The sequence below is a fragment of the Leuciscus leuciscus genome (genome assembly GCF_965113295.1).
Source record: "Leuciscus leuciscus genome assembly, chromosome: 13".
Lineage (NCBI taxonomy): Eukaryota > Metazoa > Chordata > Actinopteri > Cypriniformes > Leuciscidae > Leuciscus > Leuciscus leuciscus.
In genome coordinates, this window is record NC_138737.1 from 13,085,418 (window position 1) to 13,104,420 (window position 19,003).

The following is a 19,003-nucleotide window of genomic DNA, read 5'->3' on the forward strand; positions in this document are numbered from 1 at the left end:
TACTGTAAATCACTGCGGCACAAAACAAAAGGCTATTGTTGTCGGTAGGCCTATTTTAAAGTCAGTCGACAACTGACAACAATTTATTATACTTTAAATGATCATTTATTATTTTATTATAACATTTTATTATCCATTTTATTATCTATTTTATTTCCCAAAATATTTAAAAATGTCAATTTTGCAACAATCATTTCCACCACAAAATGCTATTAAATAATAGGCTATATTTGATATATTTAGTGGAAATGACACTGGTGAAAATGTTTTTGATGTTTAGGGAAAATGTTATAAATGGTGGAATTTGATGCAGCTTCAAAGTAGACAATTAAGTAAATGAATGAGTGTGTGAAACGTGTTTTCAGAGATTTATTTCTATTCTCAAGACAAAAGTGCCTTTATTTGAAGAAACGCCCAAATGTAGGGCTATAGGTGAGAAAGTTCACAGTGAGCTGATTGTTTTCTGTTTTTTTCTTTTCTTTTCTGTCTTTTTCCAGTTTGTTTGCCAAAGAATGGATATGTCTGCAAGATGCTTGTGGAAATACAACCTGGACAAGATCTGATTTTTTAACTACTGTCTTCTTGTCTCCCAGTTTTCAACAAAATCGCCCCATACTTTTACCTGTTAAGGCACCCATCAGACCATGCAACTAATGGCACAGCTAATGTGAAGGCTGAGGAAATGTTTCCTCAATGCTCAATTGCTCATATCAGCTGTCTAGACTCCACTGAGATTTATGTGACATGTTCACTTTAAGGATTACTCTTCTCATTACTGTTATTGTTACACTTAACTATGATCTTTGCCTTTGTGGATGTGCGCATGCTGAATATGAGATAAATGGGCAATGCTGCCCGATGTGTGCTCCTGGTAAGACTGCTAATAATAAGTTATACCATATAGTGTACATATTTTACACAATCTGTATTTATTTTTGTATATTAATATATCTATATTCTTTATCAATGTTTTTTACTTTAAGTTTGTTAAGTTTTAAATATATTACTTCAATAGTGATGAAAATCTGCTTTATTCTGTATTAAAGTTTTTTTTTTCTGCATAACATTTCCAAAGTGAATTCTGTTGAAATGTATGTGCATATAACAAGTTGTATGTGCTGTTTTTCAGGAAACTGTGTTTTTTGGCATTGCACAGATGACACCAGTACAACGTGTGTCCCATGCCCTGAATTAACTTACAATGATGAAAACACTAGCAACACAGAATGCTTTAACTGTAATGGGTGTGATGAAAGTGAGTGTTTCCCCCTTTTTATTTGAAATAAATTTTTTTTATAGATTTTATTCTTTTGAATGTGCTTGATCTTTTAATGCAGGTGACTTAACATCTGAAGAGATGCTAGTTGCTCAGGGGTAACTGTTCGTAAAAGTAATTTATGAAATATGGTTTCTTACTTGTTTCTATCTTAGACAGAGGAATAAGAGTGATTAAAGCATGTACTCGGTCGTCAGATACTGTTTGTGGGCCACTGGAAAGATTCTACTGCATTGAACGAAATAAAGACAGTTGTAGATCTGCTGTGCAACACTCTGAATGCAGACCTGGACAATATATTAAACAAGCAGGTAAATGATAAAAGTATATAAATATACATGGACAGTGCATGAAATGCTGTTTATTGTTATCTGTGGTGCATTAGTTGCAGTTAAGGAAACAGAGCATTTAATAAAAAAAACAATAGTAATGTTACGAACCGCTCTGAGACACGAGGGTTAAGATCCAAATGCAGCTTTATTGTGGGTAATCCAGAGGCGTAATCCAGTAAACAGGCAATGGGTCAAAACACAGGTAGGCAGTCCAAACAAACCAACAAAGAAACAAACAAAACAGGCAGGGACCAGAGGCAAAAGAGTAATCCAGGGAACAGGGCAAGAAATCCAAATAAACCAAAAGACTAGAAACCAGGGAAAACGCTCAGAATTGCAGTGTAACACTTAAACGAGACTTCGCGGTGAGTGAATGAATGAACATGGTATAAATAGACTGAGACTAACAGGGTGATGGGACACAGGTGAATGCAATCAGTGATAATGAGGTACAGGTGACTGTGATGAGTGATCAGAGATGAGTCCGGGTAGTGAGTATGGGAAATGTAGTCTGAGAGTGAACGTGAGTGTCTGATGTGGAGTGCCCTCTGGTGGCTCTCAAGGGCACTCCAGCTGGTAATCGTTACATAGCCCCCCCTTTAAGGAGCGGATTCCAGACGCTCCTAAATTGTCCAGGCCAGGGCGGAGCAGACGACCAGGGCGGCGGAGACGACCCCTCGGGCGGCCAGGGCGGCGGAGACGACCCCTCGGGCGGCCAGGGCGGCGGAGACGACCCCTCGGGCGGCCAGGGCGGCGGAGACGACTGGAACAGACACCACCGGCTCAGGAACAGACACCATTGGCTCATGAACAGATACGGACACTTGTTCAGGAATATAAACAAACACCGGCTTCAGCACAGTGTCCGGGGTTCCAACCGGACTGAAGGCTGCCATCTTGGTAGTGTGTGCAGCCCAGGCACGCCAGACAGCAACCAAATAAAAGGTGAAGACAGCCCTCTGGGCCGTGGCAGGGCTGACGGGTACAGCCTCTGGCACAGGAACAGTCTCTGGATCGGCAGACGTGACGTGGACAGCCTCTGGATCGGCAGACGTGACGTGGACAGCCTCTGGACCGGCAGACGTGACGTGGACAGTCTCTGGACCGGCAGACGTGACGTGGACAGTCTCTGGACCGGCAGACGTGACGTGGACAGTCTCTGGACCGGCAGACTTGCTGTGTCTCTTCCACGCATGCAATACCGCCACTGCGTAAAGGAGAAAGACAGCCCTCCTGGCCGTGGCAGGACTGATGGTGGGCAGCTCCGAGACAATCCTCTTGTCCGAGGACACAGGCTCGGCGGCGGCCATCTTGTCCGAAGACACAGGCGTGGAGTCGGCCATCTTGTTCGAAGACACAGGCGTGGAGTCGGCCATCTTGTCCGAAGACACAGGCGTGGAGTCGGCCATCTTGTCCGAAGACACAGGCGTGGAGTCGGCCATCTTGTCCGAAGACACAGGCGTGGAAGACGTGGTGTACACAGTCTCTGGCTCTGGCTGGACAGGACTGACGTGAAGCTCTGGCTCTGGCTGGACAGGACTGACGTGAAGCTCTGGCTCTGGCTCGGCAGGACTGACGTGAAGCTCTGGCTCTGGCTGGACAGGACTGACGTGAAGCTCTGGCTCTGGCTGGACAGGACTGACGTGAAGCTCTGGCTCGGCAGGACTGACGTGAAGCTCTGGCTCTGGCTCGGCAGGACTGACGTGAAGCTCTGGCTCTGGCTCGGCAGGACTGACGTGAAGCTCTGGCTCTGGCTCGGCAGGACTGACGTGAAGCTCTGGCTCTGGCTCGGCAGGACTGACGTGAAGCTCTGGCTCTGGCTCGGCAGGACTGACGTGAAGCTCTGGCTCTGGCTCGGCAGGACTGACGTGAAGCTCTGGCTCGGCAGGACTGACGTGAACAATCTCTGTGGCGGCCATCTTGTCTGAAGACACAGGCTTGGCAGGCATGACGTGAACAGGCTCGGCGGCGGCCCTGTTGTCTCCTCCACGCATGCAGTACCGCCACTGCATAGAAGAGGACCTTCCTGGCCATGGTAGGACTGATGATGGGGAGTTCTGAGACCACCGGACTCGGGACCACCGGACTAGGCATGGAGGAAGTCTTCCTTCTCCTCCTCCGTTTCGGGGCCACCGGAACTGGGTCTGTGCTGGACGGAACCAGTGGCGAATGGGGCCCTGTGCTGGACGAGACTAGCGGTGAAGAGGGCTCTAGCTTGGAAAGCATGTCGCTTGCTGTCTCAGGCGCGGCAGGCATGATGCTCTCAGTCTCAGGGGCGGCGGGCATGACGCATACTGCCTTGGCTTTGGCAGATTTGGCGTGAAGTGCGGGCTCGGCTGGACTGGCGTGAAGTGCAGGCTCGGCTGGACTGGCGTGAAGTGCAGACGATGACCTGGCGTGCCATGGAAGGAAGCTCTCCTGACATCTGGAGAGTGCCTCTCTCCAATCCAGACCGGAGAGATCGGGGAGCTCCCTCGGGTCGACCTCCTTAGCCCCCAGACGGTAACACAATTTAATTGCCTCGTCACCCAGAGAGCAAGAGGCAGCGAGAGGAACAAACCCCCAGGTGTACTGGAACAGATCGAGGCTATCCAGGGCCAAGGCCGCGATCTGTCCAGCGAACTCCCGGCTCATGCTAGAAAGATCAGGCAAGATCCGTACTGCTGGATTCCTGGAGGTCATAGCTGCTGGATCTGGGTGTGGCGAAGTCTTCTGTTACGAACCGCTCTGAGACACGAGGGTTAAGATCCAAATGCAGCTTTATTGTGGGTAATCCAGAGGCGTAATCCAGTAAACAGGCAATGGGTCAAAACACAGGTAGGCAGTCCAAACAAACCAACAAAGAAACACAAACAAAACAGGCAGGGACCAGAGGCAAAAGAGTAATCCAGGGAACAGGGCAAGAAATCCAAATAAACCAAAAGACTAGAAACCAGGGAAAACACTCGGAATTGCAGTGTAACACTTAAACAAGACTTCGCGGTGAGTGAATGAATGAACATGGTATAAATAGACTGAGACTAACAGGGTGATGGGACACAGGTGAATGCAATCAGTGATAATGAGGTACAGGTGACTGTGATGAGTGATCAGAGATGAGTCCGGGTAGTGAGTATGGGAAATGTAGTCTGAGAGTGAACGTGAGTGTCTGATGTGGAGTGCCCTCTGGTGGCTCTCAAGGGCACTCCAGCTGGTGACCGTTACAAGTAACCTTTTATGTAGTCAACTATGTGTCCATTGTCTTTTTAGGTACTGGCTCCACAGATACTGTGTGTGCTGACTGCTCAGGTGACACATATTCAAACGGCTCTTTCTCATCCTGTTTACCACACACAAAGTAAGTACTCCCTTAAACTGCTTGTATGTGCTGTTATTCATTTTTGACAAATCTGATCCTGGATATCATTCACAGATGTGATGCCATGGGACTTACTGAAACAAATCCAGGAACTCAATCATCTGACAGTGAATGTGGAAATCCCCTGACTGCTTCAACAGCCACTATTAGTGTTATAGTTACTTTATTAATAATAATTATATTAGTAAGTGTTTTTACAATTGTACATATTCGAAAGAAGAAACATTCTAAACATTCAGGTAAGCTTTATTCCATTTTTTCTGAATATTTATGTAGTATGAGATCTATATAGTTGTTTTATTATTCAAGAAACGGCTGAAGACACATCTTTTTCGGCAACACCTGATCCATTAATACTTTATCTTCTATATCTATTATCTTTATATCTATTATTTTTTTAAAGTACACGTACTGCGTTAAATTAAACTGGGAAGGGTCATAGCACTTGCATATTGTTGTCCTATTGTTAGTTTAACTGCTTCTATTATTCTCATTTGTAAGTCAATTTGGATAAAAGCGTCTGCTAAGTGAATAAATGTAAATGTATTAATGACTTTTCTATGCAAAATCAACCAAATTAAATGCGTAATATAGGCCTACAGTATAACTGATACTGTAACTTTTATAATTATTTGGACAATCATTCATATAGACTACTCTATATTTGCTACAATACAAAAAGATGGTGATGCAGTGAGAAATATAATATTGATTAAATTACTAATAATTTGTCTTCATTCTGTTCATACAGGAATACAGGTATACTGAACGTTTATTTCTTTTCTTTTTTTTTTTTACATTAAATGGAAAAAAACAGCAAATATCTTTTCTATGTTTTAAATAACAAAATGTATGTTTATTTGTTTTTGTTAAAAGGAGACAGGAAATTATTTAAATGAAATGCAGCACAAAAGGTAAGAGTAGTAAATCACAGACATACAACACAGTTTAACAGCTCATGTACTGTACATATAGGAGAAAAAAATTGTGTTTGTACAAGCTGAAACGTAATGCTTTCCTTCACGGTGTTTTCAGTTGTTGGTGGCAGGATAAATGCTGAGACAGTCAGATTGGAAGAACAAGTCCCAACAAATTGTGAATGGCTAGTTTCCAGACTTGTCTTCACATTCTCTAAAGAATTTGTCATGCCTGAAGTCCAGCAGAGCCACAAACTGAGACAACCATTTGACCAGTGACGGCTCTGCTTATGAAGTGCTGTGCGCAGGGCCGGAGTGGGGCCCCTTTTCAGCCCGGGAGTTTCAGGCCCAAGACCGGCCCTCTTTTTCCATGGTGGAATTCCAAATTAGCACTTTTTCCAAATTGGATAAATGAAGGAGGGGAGGGGAGAACTCCCTCTCATGGTACAGCAACCCATGCAGAGGCTGCGCGCTGCGGTGTCTAATGTAACTAACGTGACAAATGTAAAAAAAATTCAAAATAAAAAAAACATTCCTCGACCGGCCCAAAAGTGAAGCGGCCCACCGGGAATTCTCCCGCTTCTCCCGATTACTCACCCCGGGCCTGGCTGTGCCAATAAGCCTCAGAAAAGAAAGTAGCAATATGAGTGTTGCAACAATATGAACAGTATGAACAGAGGAGTATTACACAACTGTGATAAAACACTTAAACACTTAAGTTACTTTTGCACAATTTTAATTTGTATTAATTACTTAAATGTATTCATTTTGCATTGTATGAAATCATCATTTTAACCCTTTCACGCATAGTGGTGGTCACTACAGTGGACCTACAGTGCAGCTATTAAAAAAGCATTTTCTTGAATTTGCACGGGTTTTTATGGCAAAGCTACACATCAGCCTCTTCAATTTGAATAAAAAAAAATTTATATATTTTTTTTCACATTTGGCATTCTTTTGCATATCCTATCCATAACCAACTCCTCTTTGTCTGATTTTAGTGAACAAACTGTCAATGTGGATATAAGAGCCCCTTTTCACATACTTCGGAACAAATGTAGACTATTCCCCTACTTGTATAAATAGTTGCATCTTTCTCCTTTGCTAATGTGACAGTGTATTATAACATCCGGGAGACTTTTTACCCTTTATCTTTTCATATATAACAGTCATCTGGAAAATATTAATTTAACCACCAATGTAGGAATTATACACTTTATACAGGTGAAGTGGATAAGGATGGTGAGAAATATATGGTTCTTACCGTAGAGATTACATGTTTCACTTTTAAAGCTAATATTTTATTTGTAAATTGTAAATCATCAATGTTTTTTAAACTGGTATACAAACCAAGAAAAGAGACATTACTTGTATAATTCTGCCTACAATGAAAAATAACATCTCTGTGCTAGAGATGTTATTTTTCATTGTAGGCAGAATGCCATTATCTGATCAGAAAGCCATTACAACCATTAACAAAACTGAAAAATATAATCACACCCTAAATAAGCAATGTTTAAAGAGCTGAAGCATGTTTAAAGAGTGAAAGTGTATCAAGCTCATGTGTCTCTCTAAGCAAAACAGACTGATCAGCAGCTGACTGTTGCATAACTGTAATAAAATCTTAACAATGGATTACTTTGTATCTTTCAGGGTTAGTTTTAATTCTGTTAGTTTCGCTCCCTCAAGGACCATACAAGGGACTTTTTAGACCTGGTGTGTCTCACCCACGGACCTCTCGCTCTGCATATTTTTCCACACCAGCCTCAGCGAGCAGTCCAAGGCACGCATGCCCATGAACAGTCCTCTGAGAAATGTTGCCGCCTATGTGGTAAGTAGTGGATCTTCATTCACGTCTGCACTGCAGAAGATGCCTCTAGCCCCACTCCGGACCCAGAGCCCAGCCAACTGTCCAACACGCCCATCACAGACATCTTGCCAAAGCCAACCGCAGGCACAGAGCCCGAGCCCATCTCGATGTCTGTGCCAGTCGACACCAGGGCACAACATCACCCCAGAGCCCGAGCTCAATGGAAAGTCTTACCATGTGCTTGAGCTGGCAACACCATCATCCCAGAGGGTGTCCTCGTGGAGTAGGGGAGAGCGGGGCACAAAGTAACACTATTTGACTTTCTCAGTTTGTGTAAATCTACTTATAGTTCAGAGTATTTATTTTTTCCCACATTAATTTCCCACATAGTACAATTATGTGGTTTTGTTTTATTAATACAGTATATGCTTTTTTCTTGACATACCCGGAAAGAATGGAAGTGAAATGTGACAACATGCCCCATAGGTGGGGTACATTGTAACATGTGAGGGGCACATTGTAAAATGACCATATGACAGCTTAAAATGTTATCTGACCTAATAAAAAAAATATACAAGACAAACTAAAATATTTTCTAAATAAAATACAATTATTAACTTTTTCATATAAAATAATGGCATTTTTTAATAATTAAATATAAACAAATTTTTGAGTTTCGACTACAAACACAGGAAAACACAGCTATACAACATAGTTCAAAACAAATAAATAATTTGTAATTTCTGAACATTGACTCTCTTTATTCACCTTTTTCTCATGTTTTCTCAATAGAATTAATAAAAGTATAGAATATAATAGCATATTTCTAATAGGGGCACATTGTAACAACATGCCCCACCTGCACAACTGGGATTTAAACCCGGCTAGTGTATTCTGCTAGTTAGCGAAGCATTAAAGAACTATATCAACCGTTAAATAACATATTGGAGATTAAAATAATATCAGATTTGTCTAATTTTAAATAAACACAAAAAAATAGAGATGAAAAATTAACTTAAGAAATTTTCTTTTGCTATGGTTTAATAAATGTCAATGGATATCTTCCAAAAATATATATATATATATATTTGCGCAATTTTTTCTCTATATAGTGTTGATTTGGCAACTAGTAAATACATAAAGTTTCGTCATGCTAGCATGTGTGGAAGTATTTAAAACAAGTGTGTTACAAGCCCCGTGTTGTTGTGCCCCGCGCTCCCCTACTATAGGGGATGGACTGGAGCCCCGCCCATACTCCCACCGCTAAGGATAAACTGTGCCTGGTCTTTGTAATGTATTGAGGAAATAGAAGAGGCAATTCCCCAAAGCCTCTCATCTCTGCTGGTCCCGCCCAGATCCAATCTCCTATGGGTTTGCTGGTCCTGCCGAGCTCCAAGTCTCCTTTGTCTCCACTGGTCCCGCCCAGCTCACACATTATTCACATTAATAAATGGCTACGTTGTTCAATTTTTCAGTGTTGTGTAACAAAAAATCTGGGGGAAAAAAGTTTTTTAATTTTTAACATTGAAATACTGAAGACAGTGGAACGTTGGTGTAAACACCAGAAAAGTTTCCCGTGTGTTGTGGACTTAAAGAGACTGTTCTAGCGCTAAAGGGACAAGTTATGTCCCAAAAACAAAAAAGACAGTTCCATGTTGGGTGGAAAAGGGGGAGGCTTCTGTGGTGGTCCAATTGACACGGAGACTCCTAACACCGCCCCTGTTAGTTGACACTGACCTTACCTTCAGTTTGGAAGTTGGTTGTCAGAAATCAGGATTTTTATTTTTATTTCATTAGAATTCATATGCAAACGACCTTCAACGGTAAGTGTTTTCAATTGATTAAATCGAGATGACTGACGTGACTGTACGTCACGGTTGTAGCCTACATTACATTAAATATTTTTTGTGTGCAAATTGTATCAAGAAGCTGCTGTTTTCAGACATCGTTATGCACAGCGAAGATATCATCATATCTTTTAAAAAATCCACTGTGTTTGAGAGAAATAAACTGTAATTCGTCAACATTTAGGCTAGGCCTACATTTATTTAATTATCCTAAAATTTTAAATAGGCTTTCCTACCGAATGACACTGTTGTATCGATCACCTATTTAGATTAAGCATGTCAAAAAGATTTCAAGATTTCTTAAGTTGTTTATAAGTTAGCCTACAGGGTTTGCCAACTTGGGCATGAGACACAAGCTTAGGGTTGCCAGGTCTGCGCAACAAAACTGACCAACCAAACGTTTGGGGGTCAGTGCGTCAAGCAATAAGGCTGTGTCCGAAATCGCAACCATATCCTTAAATATTTCTTATGTTAATACACTTTTATTGTAGAACTCTGTTTACAATATATATATATATATATTCAATTTAAATAAAATAACTAAATAAAAACCTATTTAGCCTAATCAATTAACTGAAATAACTATTAAATAATAAAATAAATAACTAGAGAACTGGGTGACTAAAATCAGCTTGAAAATAAATACTATTTCATGAGATGAACAATGTAGATAAGAGTAAAACGTTTCCTGCATGCTTATATCATTGAGCAGAGGTTTAAACTCACCACGAGCTACGGGCTCGTCTGTCACAGAGCATATTTATTTAGCTATATAGTCATTTTTATTTATATAGTATATTTTATATTTTTTTATTTTAGATCAACTAGATGTTTAATTTACAAATTTTTATTTTGAAATGTATGCAATGAAAATTGGCTTAAGCCACAGCCAATTGAGTGGTGCAGGTATGACACCACTTTGGTTTCCTGGACAAAAACCCAATAGGATTTTCCCATAGGCTGCTGGATTATTGTTAAAAACAATCTCTGTGATCAACAAAAGTTAATTGCATGTTTGTCCATCAAGATAGTTATCACAAGATGAACACAACTTTTATGAATTTTGAAGCCAAAATGCAGTCGCCAGAAGTAAAAAGCTAAAGGTAGGCTATGCTATAACTACACCACGGTCCCACGAATTCAAGCCTCCGACAACTCTGTTTTTATCTAAAAACATTTTCTCATAACGTTTGAGTTAGAATAGTTTATAAGAGCACTATTATAAGCATAACGAGGCTGTAAAAGCAGACTAAGTTTACCTGTTCGGCGTGATGACGTTTAGTCTCCTCGACAGCCTCTGTAGTTCCATTTAGCCACTTGTTAGCAACCGCATTTTTCAAGACATGCAACAGCTTCAAAAAAATCACGAGTAGGGTAATATTGATGTATTTTATATCGTAGAATAAAACTTGAAAGTTTCTTGAGCTTGTGTTCACCACAGACCTTATTTCAGCCATTTAACCAAAACCTCATTCAAAAAACCCATTGACTTCTGGACGATAGAACTGGAAGTGCTAAAATGTTAACTCGCTTCCGTGTTTGGGCCTGCAAAGTGATATCATACCTGCACCGCTCTATGGCAAAAGTCTTAGTCCAATCCCCTAAAAGTTAAGCTCCAGCTCCAATTAAACACCCTTGAACCAGCTAATCAAGGTCTTACTTGGCATACTAGAAACTTGAAGCTAGAAAGGTGTGAAGAGGCAATTTGAAGGTACTCTGAAGGAACAGTGAACTTTACCCTCCAGGACTGAGGCCCTGTTTACATCTGGTATTAGGATGCGTTTTGGCATAAATAGCATCAAAGAAGTGTTTGACACTAAATACAAGTGTACAGGTTTTCAAACGTTTTGAGCCTGTCCAATTTTGACACCCTTGATTTGAACATTGTGGATTTAGAGCATACAAAAATAAATGTTTTTTATGGTTCTTAATAAATTAGTAAGAATTCTGACTGGCTGGAAATATTAGCAATTTAGCATGCTAGCTAACCAGCATAATATGGTAAGTAAAAATAATAGGGGCATCAAATAGACGTCTCTCTGTTGGATCCTTAAAATGGATTATGTCATTGACTCTGCTCATCAAAGTTGACAAAGCTGATATACATTATCGCTTTATTTACATAGTTTTAAATAGCACTGTAGGCTATACATCGTGTCATGTTTTCTACTAAGTGTACATGGACAGCAAACTGTTTGTTGTTGTTGAGTCATTGACCATGTCATATGATTTCTCCTTACTTAAGAAATGAGACTTAACCACAAACTATGCAATTTTTCCACAGCAATATCACAGAAGTATTGCTGTAGTAATCATATATCTTAGGGTCGCCAATCTTGTTCTACTAAGATCTACCTGCTTGCTCAAACCTGAAAATTAAAATGTTTGCCATTGACAGTTTATACTTGATTTGATCTGTTTGAACTTGTCTTTTGTTCACGATTAATGTACATAAGTCAGGGCAAGTTTGATTAAAAACACAAAGGACCAAAAAATTATTTTATGTATTTGGATCTTTGTTTTATGCATAAACATTAATTCTAGGCTCAGAGCATTGCATCAATTGTTTGGGAAAATTTATTAGATCCAGAAATAACAGAGACTAACACTGAACACCTTTAAATCAACACCTTATTCATGTTTATGTTGGTGTAGAACTCAGTACTGTCATTTTGTCATTTCAGCTGTTTCCAGAATGCAACTGTTGGAGTATTGCTATGTGTGAACCTGCAGAGACACTTAATTCATCTCCAGGAATCTACCGGTTACAAGGAAACTTTTAGTGGCAATCCATTTGGCAGCGGTGGCTCTGATCATAATTACTTCATCTAATGCTGAAGAAACCAGCACATACTATTTGTCTCCACTTTAAAACTGAATAAATAAATCTGCATTTCACTTTATATGAAGATGATTAAGTTAGGATTTATCTTATCCATTGCTGCAGTTGTCACTTTGAACTTCGAACTGTGTTTCGGTGTATGTGGTCCTGCTAAATATGAGGTTAATGGAGAATGCTGCCCCATGTGTACGCTAGGTACAGTATACACTGTGTAATGTTTGGTTCTGCCTTAGAAAATACTGAATGAGTGACAAAGCTTAAAAATGTTCAGACTTTATTAGGCAAACAAAGTGAAGTTGTGTTTTCAAATAACATTAAACAAAGGACATTTTTTTGTTTGGCTGTTAACAAATGTGTGTAAAAACTGCAATTGAAAAAGTATCTATCACTTGAGGAAGTAAAGTCCTCCCTGTTGAAAAATCCAGCATTGCTGGGACCAGCAAGGGATGTGCCAGTAACACCAGCTCAGTTTTTCTTGAGAACAGCATGTCTATACTTATGGTCCACCAGCTAGACCAGCACTATAACCACCATAAACCATCCTGGACCAATGTGGAAGTTATGCTGGATTTTTCAGCAGTGATATACTTATCTGAGAAGACATTCATCAATTTATACAAATATTTGATATTTATGACACACTGAGGATGTCACTGCATGATTTTATGACAGACAGCAGTTCACTAGAGTGACTCAAGAGAATTCATGTTTTCCATATTTTACCTTTGTAGGAACTCATGTTCATTTGCATTGCAATGAATATTTCAGCACCACTTGTTCTCCATGTCCTGCATTAACTTACACAGATGAACCCAACGGCCTCACAGCATGTTTTCCCTGCTCTCTGTGTAATGCAGGTGAGCATGTTTCACAAAATTAAGACTTGAAATAAAGAAGCGATTTCTACAGAAATGAAAAAGTGTGTTATGGTTTCCACAGGACTACGAGGAGTAAGAGTAAAGAGAAGCTGCACACGCACTGCAGACACTGTCTGTGAGCCACTGGACGGATTCTACTGCATTGAGCAAAATAAAGGCAGCTGTACATTTGCTGTGCAACACTCTGAATGTCACCCTGGACAATATATCAGACAAGCAGGTGGGTGAGGTATATCTGTATAGAATAGAAAGCGGTCATTATTATGACCGCCGCTAGCGTAGCTAGCGAAAGCGGTCATATAGGGATTGTCAAAGTTTTTTTTTTTTTTTTTTTCGTCACCTTACTGAATTTTTCGTCAACGATACCAGGGACACCGAAGCACCGGGGAACATGAAATTTGGTGGGCATGTAGCCCCACTAGACTTCTAAGGAAAAATTTCGTTTGGTCCCCGGGGGCCACTTCCCCCCCCGCGCTGGGGCCCCCTTAAATTTTTCGTCAACGATACCAGGGACACCGAAACACCGGGGAACATGAAATTTGGTGGGCATGTAGCCCCACTAGACTTCTACGGAAAAATTTCGTTTGGTCCCCGGGGGCCACTCCCCCCCCACGCTGGGCCCCCCCAAACCCAAAAAAATGCAGTTTTTCCTAAATAACTACCTGAACCGTGGCACCGAGGATGAAGAAATTTTTATGGTATGTTGGTCTACTAGACTTTTACGGAAAAATTTCGTTTGGTCCGCGGGGGCCACTTCCCCCCCCGCGCTGGGGCCCCCGTAAATTTTTCGTCAACGATACCAGGGACACCGAAACACCGGGGAACATGAAATTTGGTGGGCATGTAGCCCCACTAGACTTCTAAGGAAAAATTTCGTTTGGTCCCCGGGGGCCACTCCCCCCCCGCGCTGGGCCCCCCCAAACCCCAAAAAATTCAGTTTTTCCTAAATAACTACCTGAACCGTGGCACCGAGGATGAAGAAATTTTTGTGGTATGTTGGTCTACTAGACTTTTACGGAAAAATTTCATTTGGTCCCCGGGGGCCACTTCCCCCCCCCCGCGCTGGGGCCCCCGTAAATTTTTCGTCAACCATACCAGGGACACCGAAACACCGGGGAACATGAAATTTGGTGGGCATGTAGCCCCACTAGACTTCTAAGGAAAAATTTCGTTTGGTCCCCGGGGGCCACTTCCCCCCCCCGCGCTGGGGCCCCCTTAAATTTTTCGTCAACGATACCAGGGACACCGAAATACCGGGGAACATGAAATTTGGTGGGCATGTAGCCCCACTAGACTTCTAAGGAAAAATTTCGTTTGGTCCCCGGGGGCCACTCCCCCCCCGCGCTGGGCCCCCCCAAACCCCAAAAAATGCAGTTTTTCCTAAATAACTACCTGAACCGTGGCACCGAGGATGAAGACATTTTTATGGTATGTTGGTCTACTAGACTTTTACGGAAAAATTTCGTTTGGTCCGCGGGGGCCACTCCCCCCCCCCCCCCGCGCTGGGGCCCCCGTACATTTTTCGTCAACGATACCAGGGACACCGAAACACCGGGGAACATGAAATTTGGTGGGCATGTAGCCCCACTAGACTTCTAAGGAAAAATTTCATTTGGTCCCCGGGGGCCACTCCCCCCCCGCGCTGGGCCCCCCCAAACCCCCAAAAATTCAGTTTTTCCTAAATAACTACCTGAACCGTGGCACCGAGGATGAAGACATTTTTGTGGTATGTTGGTCTACTAGACTTTTACGGAAAAATTTCATTTGGTCCCCGGGGGCCACTTCCCCCCCCCCGCGCTGGGGCCCCCGTAAATTTTTCGTCAACCATACCAGGGACACCGAAACACCGGGGAACATGAAATTTGGTGGGCATGTAGCCCCACTAGACTTCTAAGGAAAAATTTCGTTTGGTCCCCGGGGGCCACTCCCCCCCCGCGCTGGGCCCCCCCAAACCCCAAAAAATGCAGTTTTTTCTAAATAACTACCTGAACCGTGGCACCGAGGATGAAGAAATTTTTATGGTATGTTGGTATTCTAGACTTTTACGGAAAAATTTCGTTTGGTCCCCGGAGGCCACTTCCCCCCCCGCGCTGGGACCCCCGTAAATTTTTCGTCAACGATACCAGGGACACCGAAGCACCGGGGAACATGAAATTTGGTGGGCATGTAGCCCCACTAGACTTCTACGGAAAAATTTCGTTTGGTCCCCGGGGGCCACTCCCCCCCCCCCGCGCTGGGCCCCCCCAAAACCAAAAAAATGCAGTTTTTCCTAAATAACTACCTGAACCGTGGCACCGAGGATGAAGAAATTTTTATGGTATGTTGGTCTACTAGACTTTTACGGAAAAATTTCATTTGGTCCCCGGGGGCCACTTCCCCCCCCGCGCTGGGGCCCCCGTAAATTTTTCGTCAACGATACCAGGGACACCGAAGCACCGGGGAACATGAAATTTGGTGGGCATGTAGCCCCACTACACTTCTACGGAAAAATTTCGTTTGGTCCCTGGGGGCCACTCCCCCCCTGCGCTGGGCCCCCCCAAACCCAAAAAAATGCAGTTTTTCCTAAATAACTACCTGAACCGTGGCACCGAGGATGAAGACATTTTTATGGTATGTTGGTCTACTAGACTTTTACGGAAAAATTTCGTTTGGTCCCCGGGGGCCACTTCCCCCCCCTGCGCTGGGGCCCCCGTAAATTTTTCGTCAACGATACCAGGGACACCGAAACACCGGGGAACATGAAATTTGGTGGGCATGTAGCCCCACTAGACTTCTACGGAAAAATTTCGTTTGGTCCCCGGGGGCCATTCCAAGCCCTCCCCCTCCCCGCGCTGGGCCCCCCCAAACCCCAAAAAATGCAGTTTTTCCTAAATAACTACCTGAACCGTGGCACCGAGGATGAAGAAATTTTTATGGTATGTTGCTCTTAAGGGCCCACATCAACCTAGCCCATAATCACTCATTTGTGATTTGCGCCCCTCCCATAAAAAATGAAAATGCAATATTATTCTGCTTTAATCGCCCCTATCTGCAGTGGAGATGTTCAGAACTGCACCATATTTAATGTGTATGATTAACTTGACATCCTCTGGGGGTATCCTCTGCTAAGTTTTGTAGAATTTCATCCATGGGGGGGTATAAAATAAATTAATTTATGTGCACATTTAGTGACTGTACACTCATCGGCCTGTAGATGGTGCTGTTGAGCGAAAGGTTGCTGGTTTAGGATGATACTGTCACACACACACATGCAGGAATACAAACAAACGCAAGCATGCACACACACTGACATCCACACGCACAGACACACACCCATACACACACATACAAATCCACATGCACAGACACACACACACAAACACACACGCGCACACATGTACGCACACATACATACACGCACAGACACACACACACACACACACACACAGACACACACATACACAAACACACACACACACACACACACACACACACACAGACAGACATGCATAGGCCTGTCGCGATAATTAAATAACCGTCTGATCGCGATTATTTGATCTAACCGCGATTGTTTCAGACAACCGCGATTATTGCGCTCTTTTATAGACCTATGGCACAAGGGGGAGTCATGAACCAAAATAAATAGACAAGCAGTCAAGCACTAATTACGTTTTCTAGCAATATATTCAAAGTCATCTGAAGCCATTCCATAGCTTAATGTGAGGGACAGTAGTATATTTACATTGTTAAATTAAAGTTCACAAACTCGTCTGCAGCTGTCAATCATTCCGTTCAGCATTCAAACTCTGCAGCTGTCAATCATTCCGTTCAGCATTCAAACAGCGCGCGTCGTCCGGTTACGACAGGATACACGGTAAAACTTTCTCCAATGTGACATTGACGTTATAATGCTTGATCTGTAGATAAAGGGCTGTGGATTTGCATAAAATGACTTTATTTTGCTGGAGTTTTTTGCTGTTTCTAAATGACTCGCTCGCTACCGTGTGCCTACACAGCACAAGGACTATGAATTGGCATCAGACGCACAATAACTGGAGTTTAAAACTGTGAAGAAACAAATGATCAATAAACTGTTGGACTGATATACACTAGGATTTGTGCCCTCGACATTTCTTCGCTTTGTGCCGTGAACTTTTAAATGCGCACTTGTGCATCGCTGCGACTCCATGTTGCATTAAGCACATCATTCTGCACCCGCGATGCGCATACGCGCTTTGTTCCGCTCTGTTTTGAAGCGTATCATTATCATGGTTTGTGCACATTTGTTTTTATTAACATGTTTAGATTTTATTAAATTACTGTGCAGATGTTTTCAGAAATTACTTTTTGCTGCTGATTTATACACTCACTAAGTTTAATAAACAAATTGTCATAGCTATTGAATATAGCCTATTTATTTAATATTTAAAGGTGTTAACTGTAAACTTACACTGCAAAATGATAACTTACAAAGGATTAAATTCATCACAATTATTTAATGAATGAAGCACAAAGCCCTAAAACAGACAATTAATCAGCATAATTGCCAAAGCCCTAACACAGACAATTAATCGTCAAAGCCCTAAAACTGACAATTAATCGGCATAACCGCAATTATTTTTTAGACAATTAATCGTCAGCCAAATTTCATAATCGTGACAGGCCTAGACATGCACATACTATTACTTTTTTTAGGTATATACATAAACACGCAATACAGCCAAATTACTCCACGTCATTTATTTTTGTGGAAAGCCAGTGCAGGCCTGAGCGGCGGTCATATTTTGTACCGCGATGCGGTACATCTAGTTAGTCTTGCTAAACATGATGACAGACCCAAGTAGTACTTAATGATTATTAAAACAGTTATTGTCTTTATATTCTTACAGGAACAGCATTTACTGATACTGATTGTGGTAACTGTGCAGAAGGCACTTACTCTAATGGCTCTTTCACTACCTGTCAACCACATTCAAAGTAAGTGATTATCATTAAGTGTAAAAAAGATTGTTTTATAAAAGACTACAAATTCTAATATTGCTCTCACAAATTTACAGATGCGATACTGAGGGACTTGCAGAAATAAAACCAGGAACAATGTCATCTGATGCTGAATGTGGGAATTCAACAAGTGTTAATGCTTTTGACAGTTTTTTTAATTGGACTTCTGAAACTATAGCTCCTTTTCTCTAAACTCTACACACAAAACCACATAACATGCACACAACATGCAAAATGTCATGCATCTCTTGCAAAAGCTAACACTTCATTCAAAACGATTTAACTGCTAAAAATTGTGTTTTGCATAGTAACTCTACTCACAAATCATCAAATGATTAGCCATACACAAACACGAATGTGAACAATGTAAAACGGTATTATGTGCTTGATCAGTGTGAAGTGTGAAGAGTTTGTCATGGCAGTCAAACATACAAGTATGTGCACAAATTACATACATACTGTATAGTAGCCTATACAATATGTATGCACAATTGTTGCACTATCGATACATTTTACAGTTATTGAACTGAATCAACATTGAACTGACTTGAGCTGAATAATGATACCATTGGTTTGTTAGAGCTGCTTATCAGGAGAATTTGGTGAACAAATGATGTGCAAGTGTTTTCACACATGATCGTTGGATGTAGGTAATCAGTAGTTGAGTGTGGAATTTAAATGCCAGTGTTTCTCAAATTAAACACAAGAGTGTGTTTAGCATTTTGCAAAAACTTTGTTTTTACAATTGCAAACTGAGTGTAAA

General features: G+C 41.8%; 1 protein-coding gene across 1 annotated transcript; it reads left to right on the forward strand.

Annotated features, from left to right (window-relative positions):
• The first annotated feature begins 8,582 nt into the window (after positions 1-8,582).
• Positions 8,583-18,516, forward strand: LOC309512561 (tumor necrosis factor receptor superfamily member 14-like). Its single transcript, XM_082188222.1, has 6 exons — positions 8,583-9,516; positions 12,225-12,577; positions 13,114-13,239; positions 13,322-13,480; positions 18,129-18,216; positions 18,297-18,516. The coding sequence occupies exons 2-6, from the start codon at positions 12,445-12,447 to the stop codon at positions 18,430-18,432; spliced, it is 642 nt and encodes a 213-aa protein (XP_082044348.1). The 5' UTR covers positions 8,583-9,516; positions 12,225-12,444; the 3' UTR covers positions 18,433-18,516.
• The last annotated feature ends 487 nt before the right edge of the window (positions 18,517-19,003 follow it).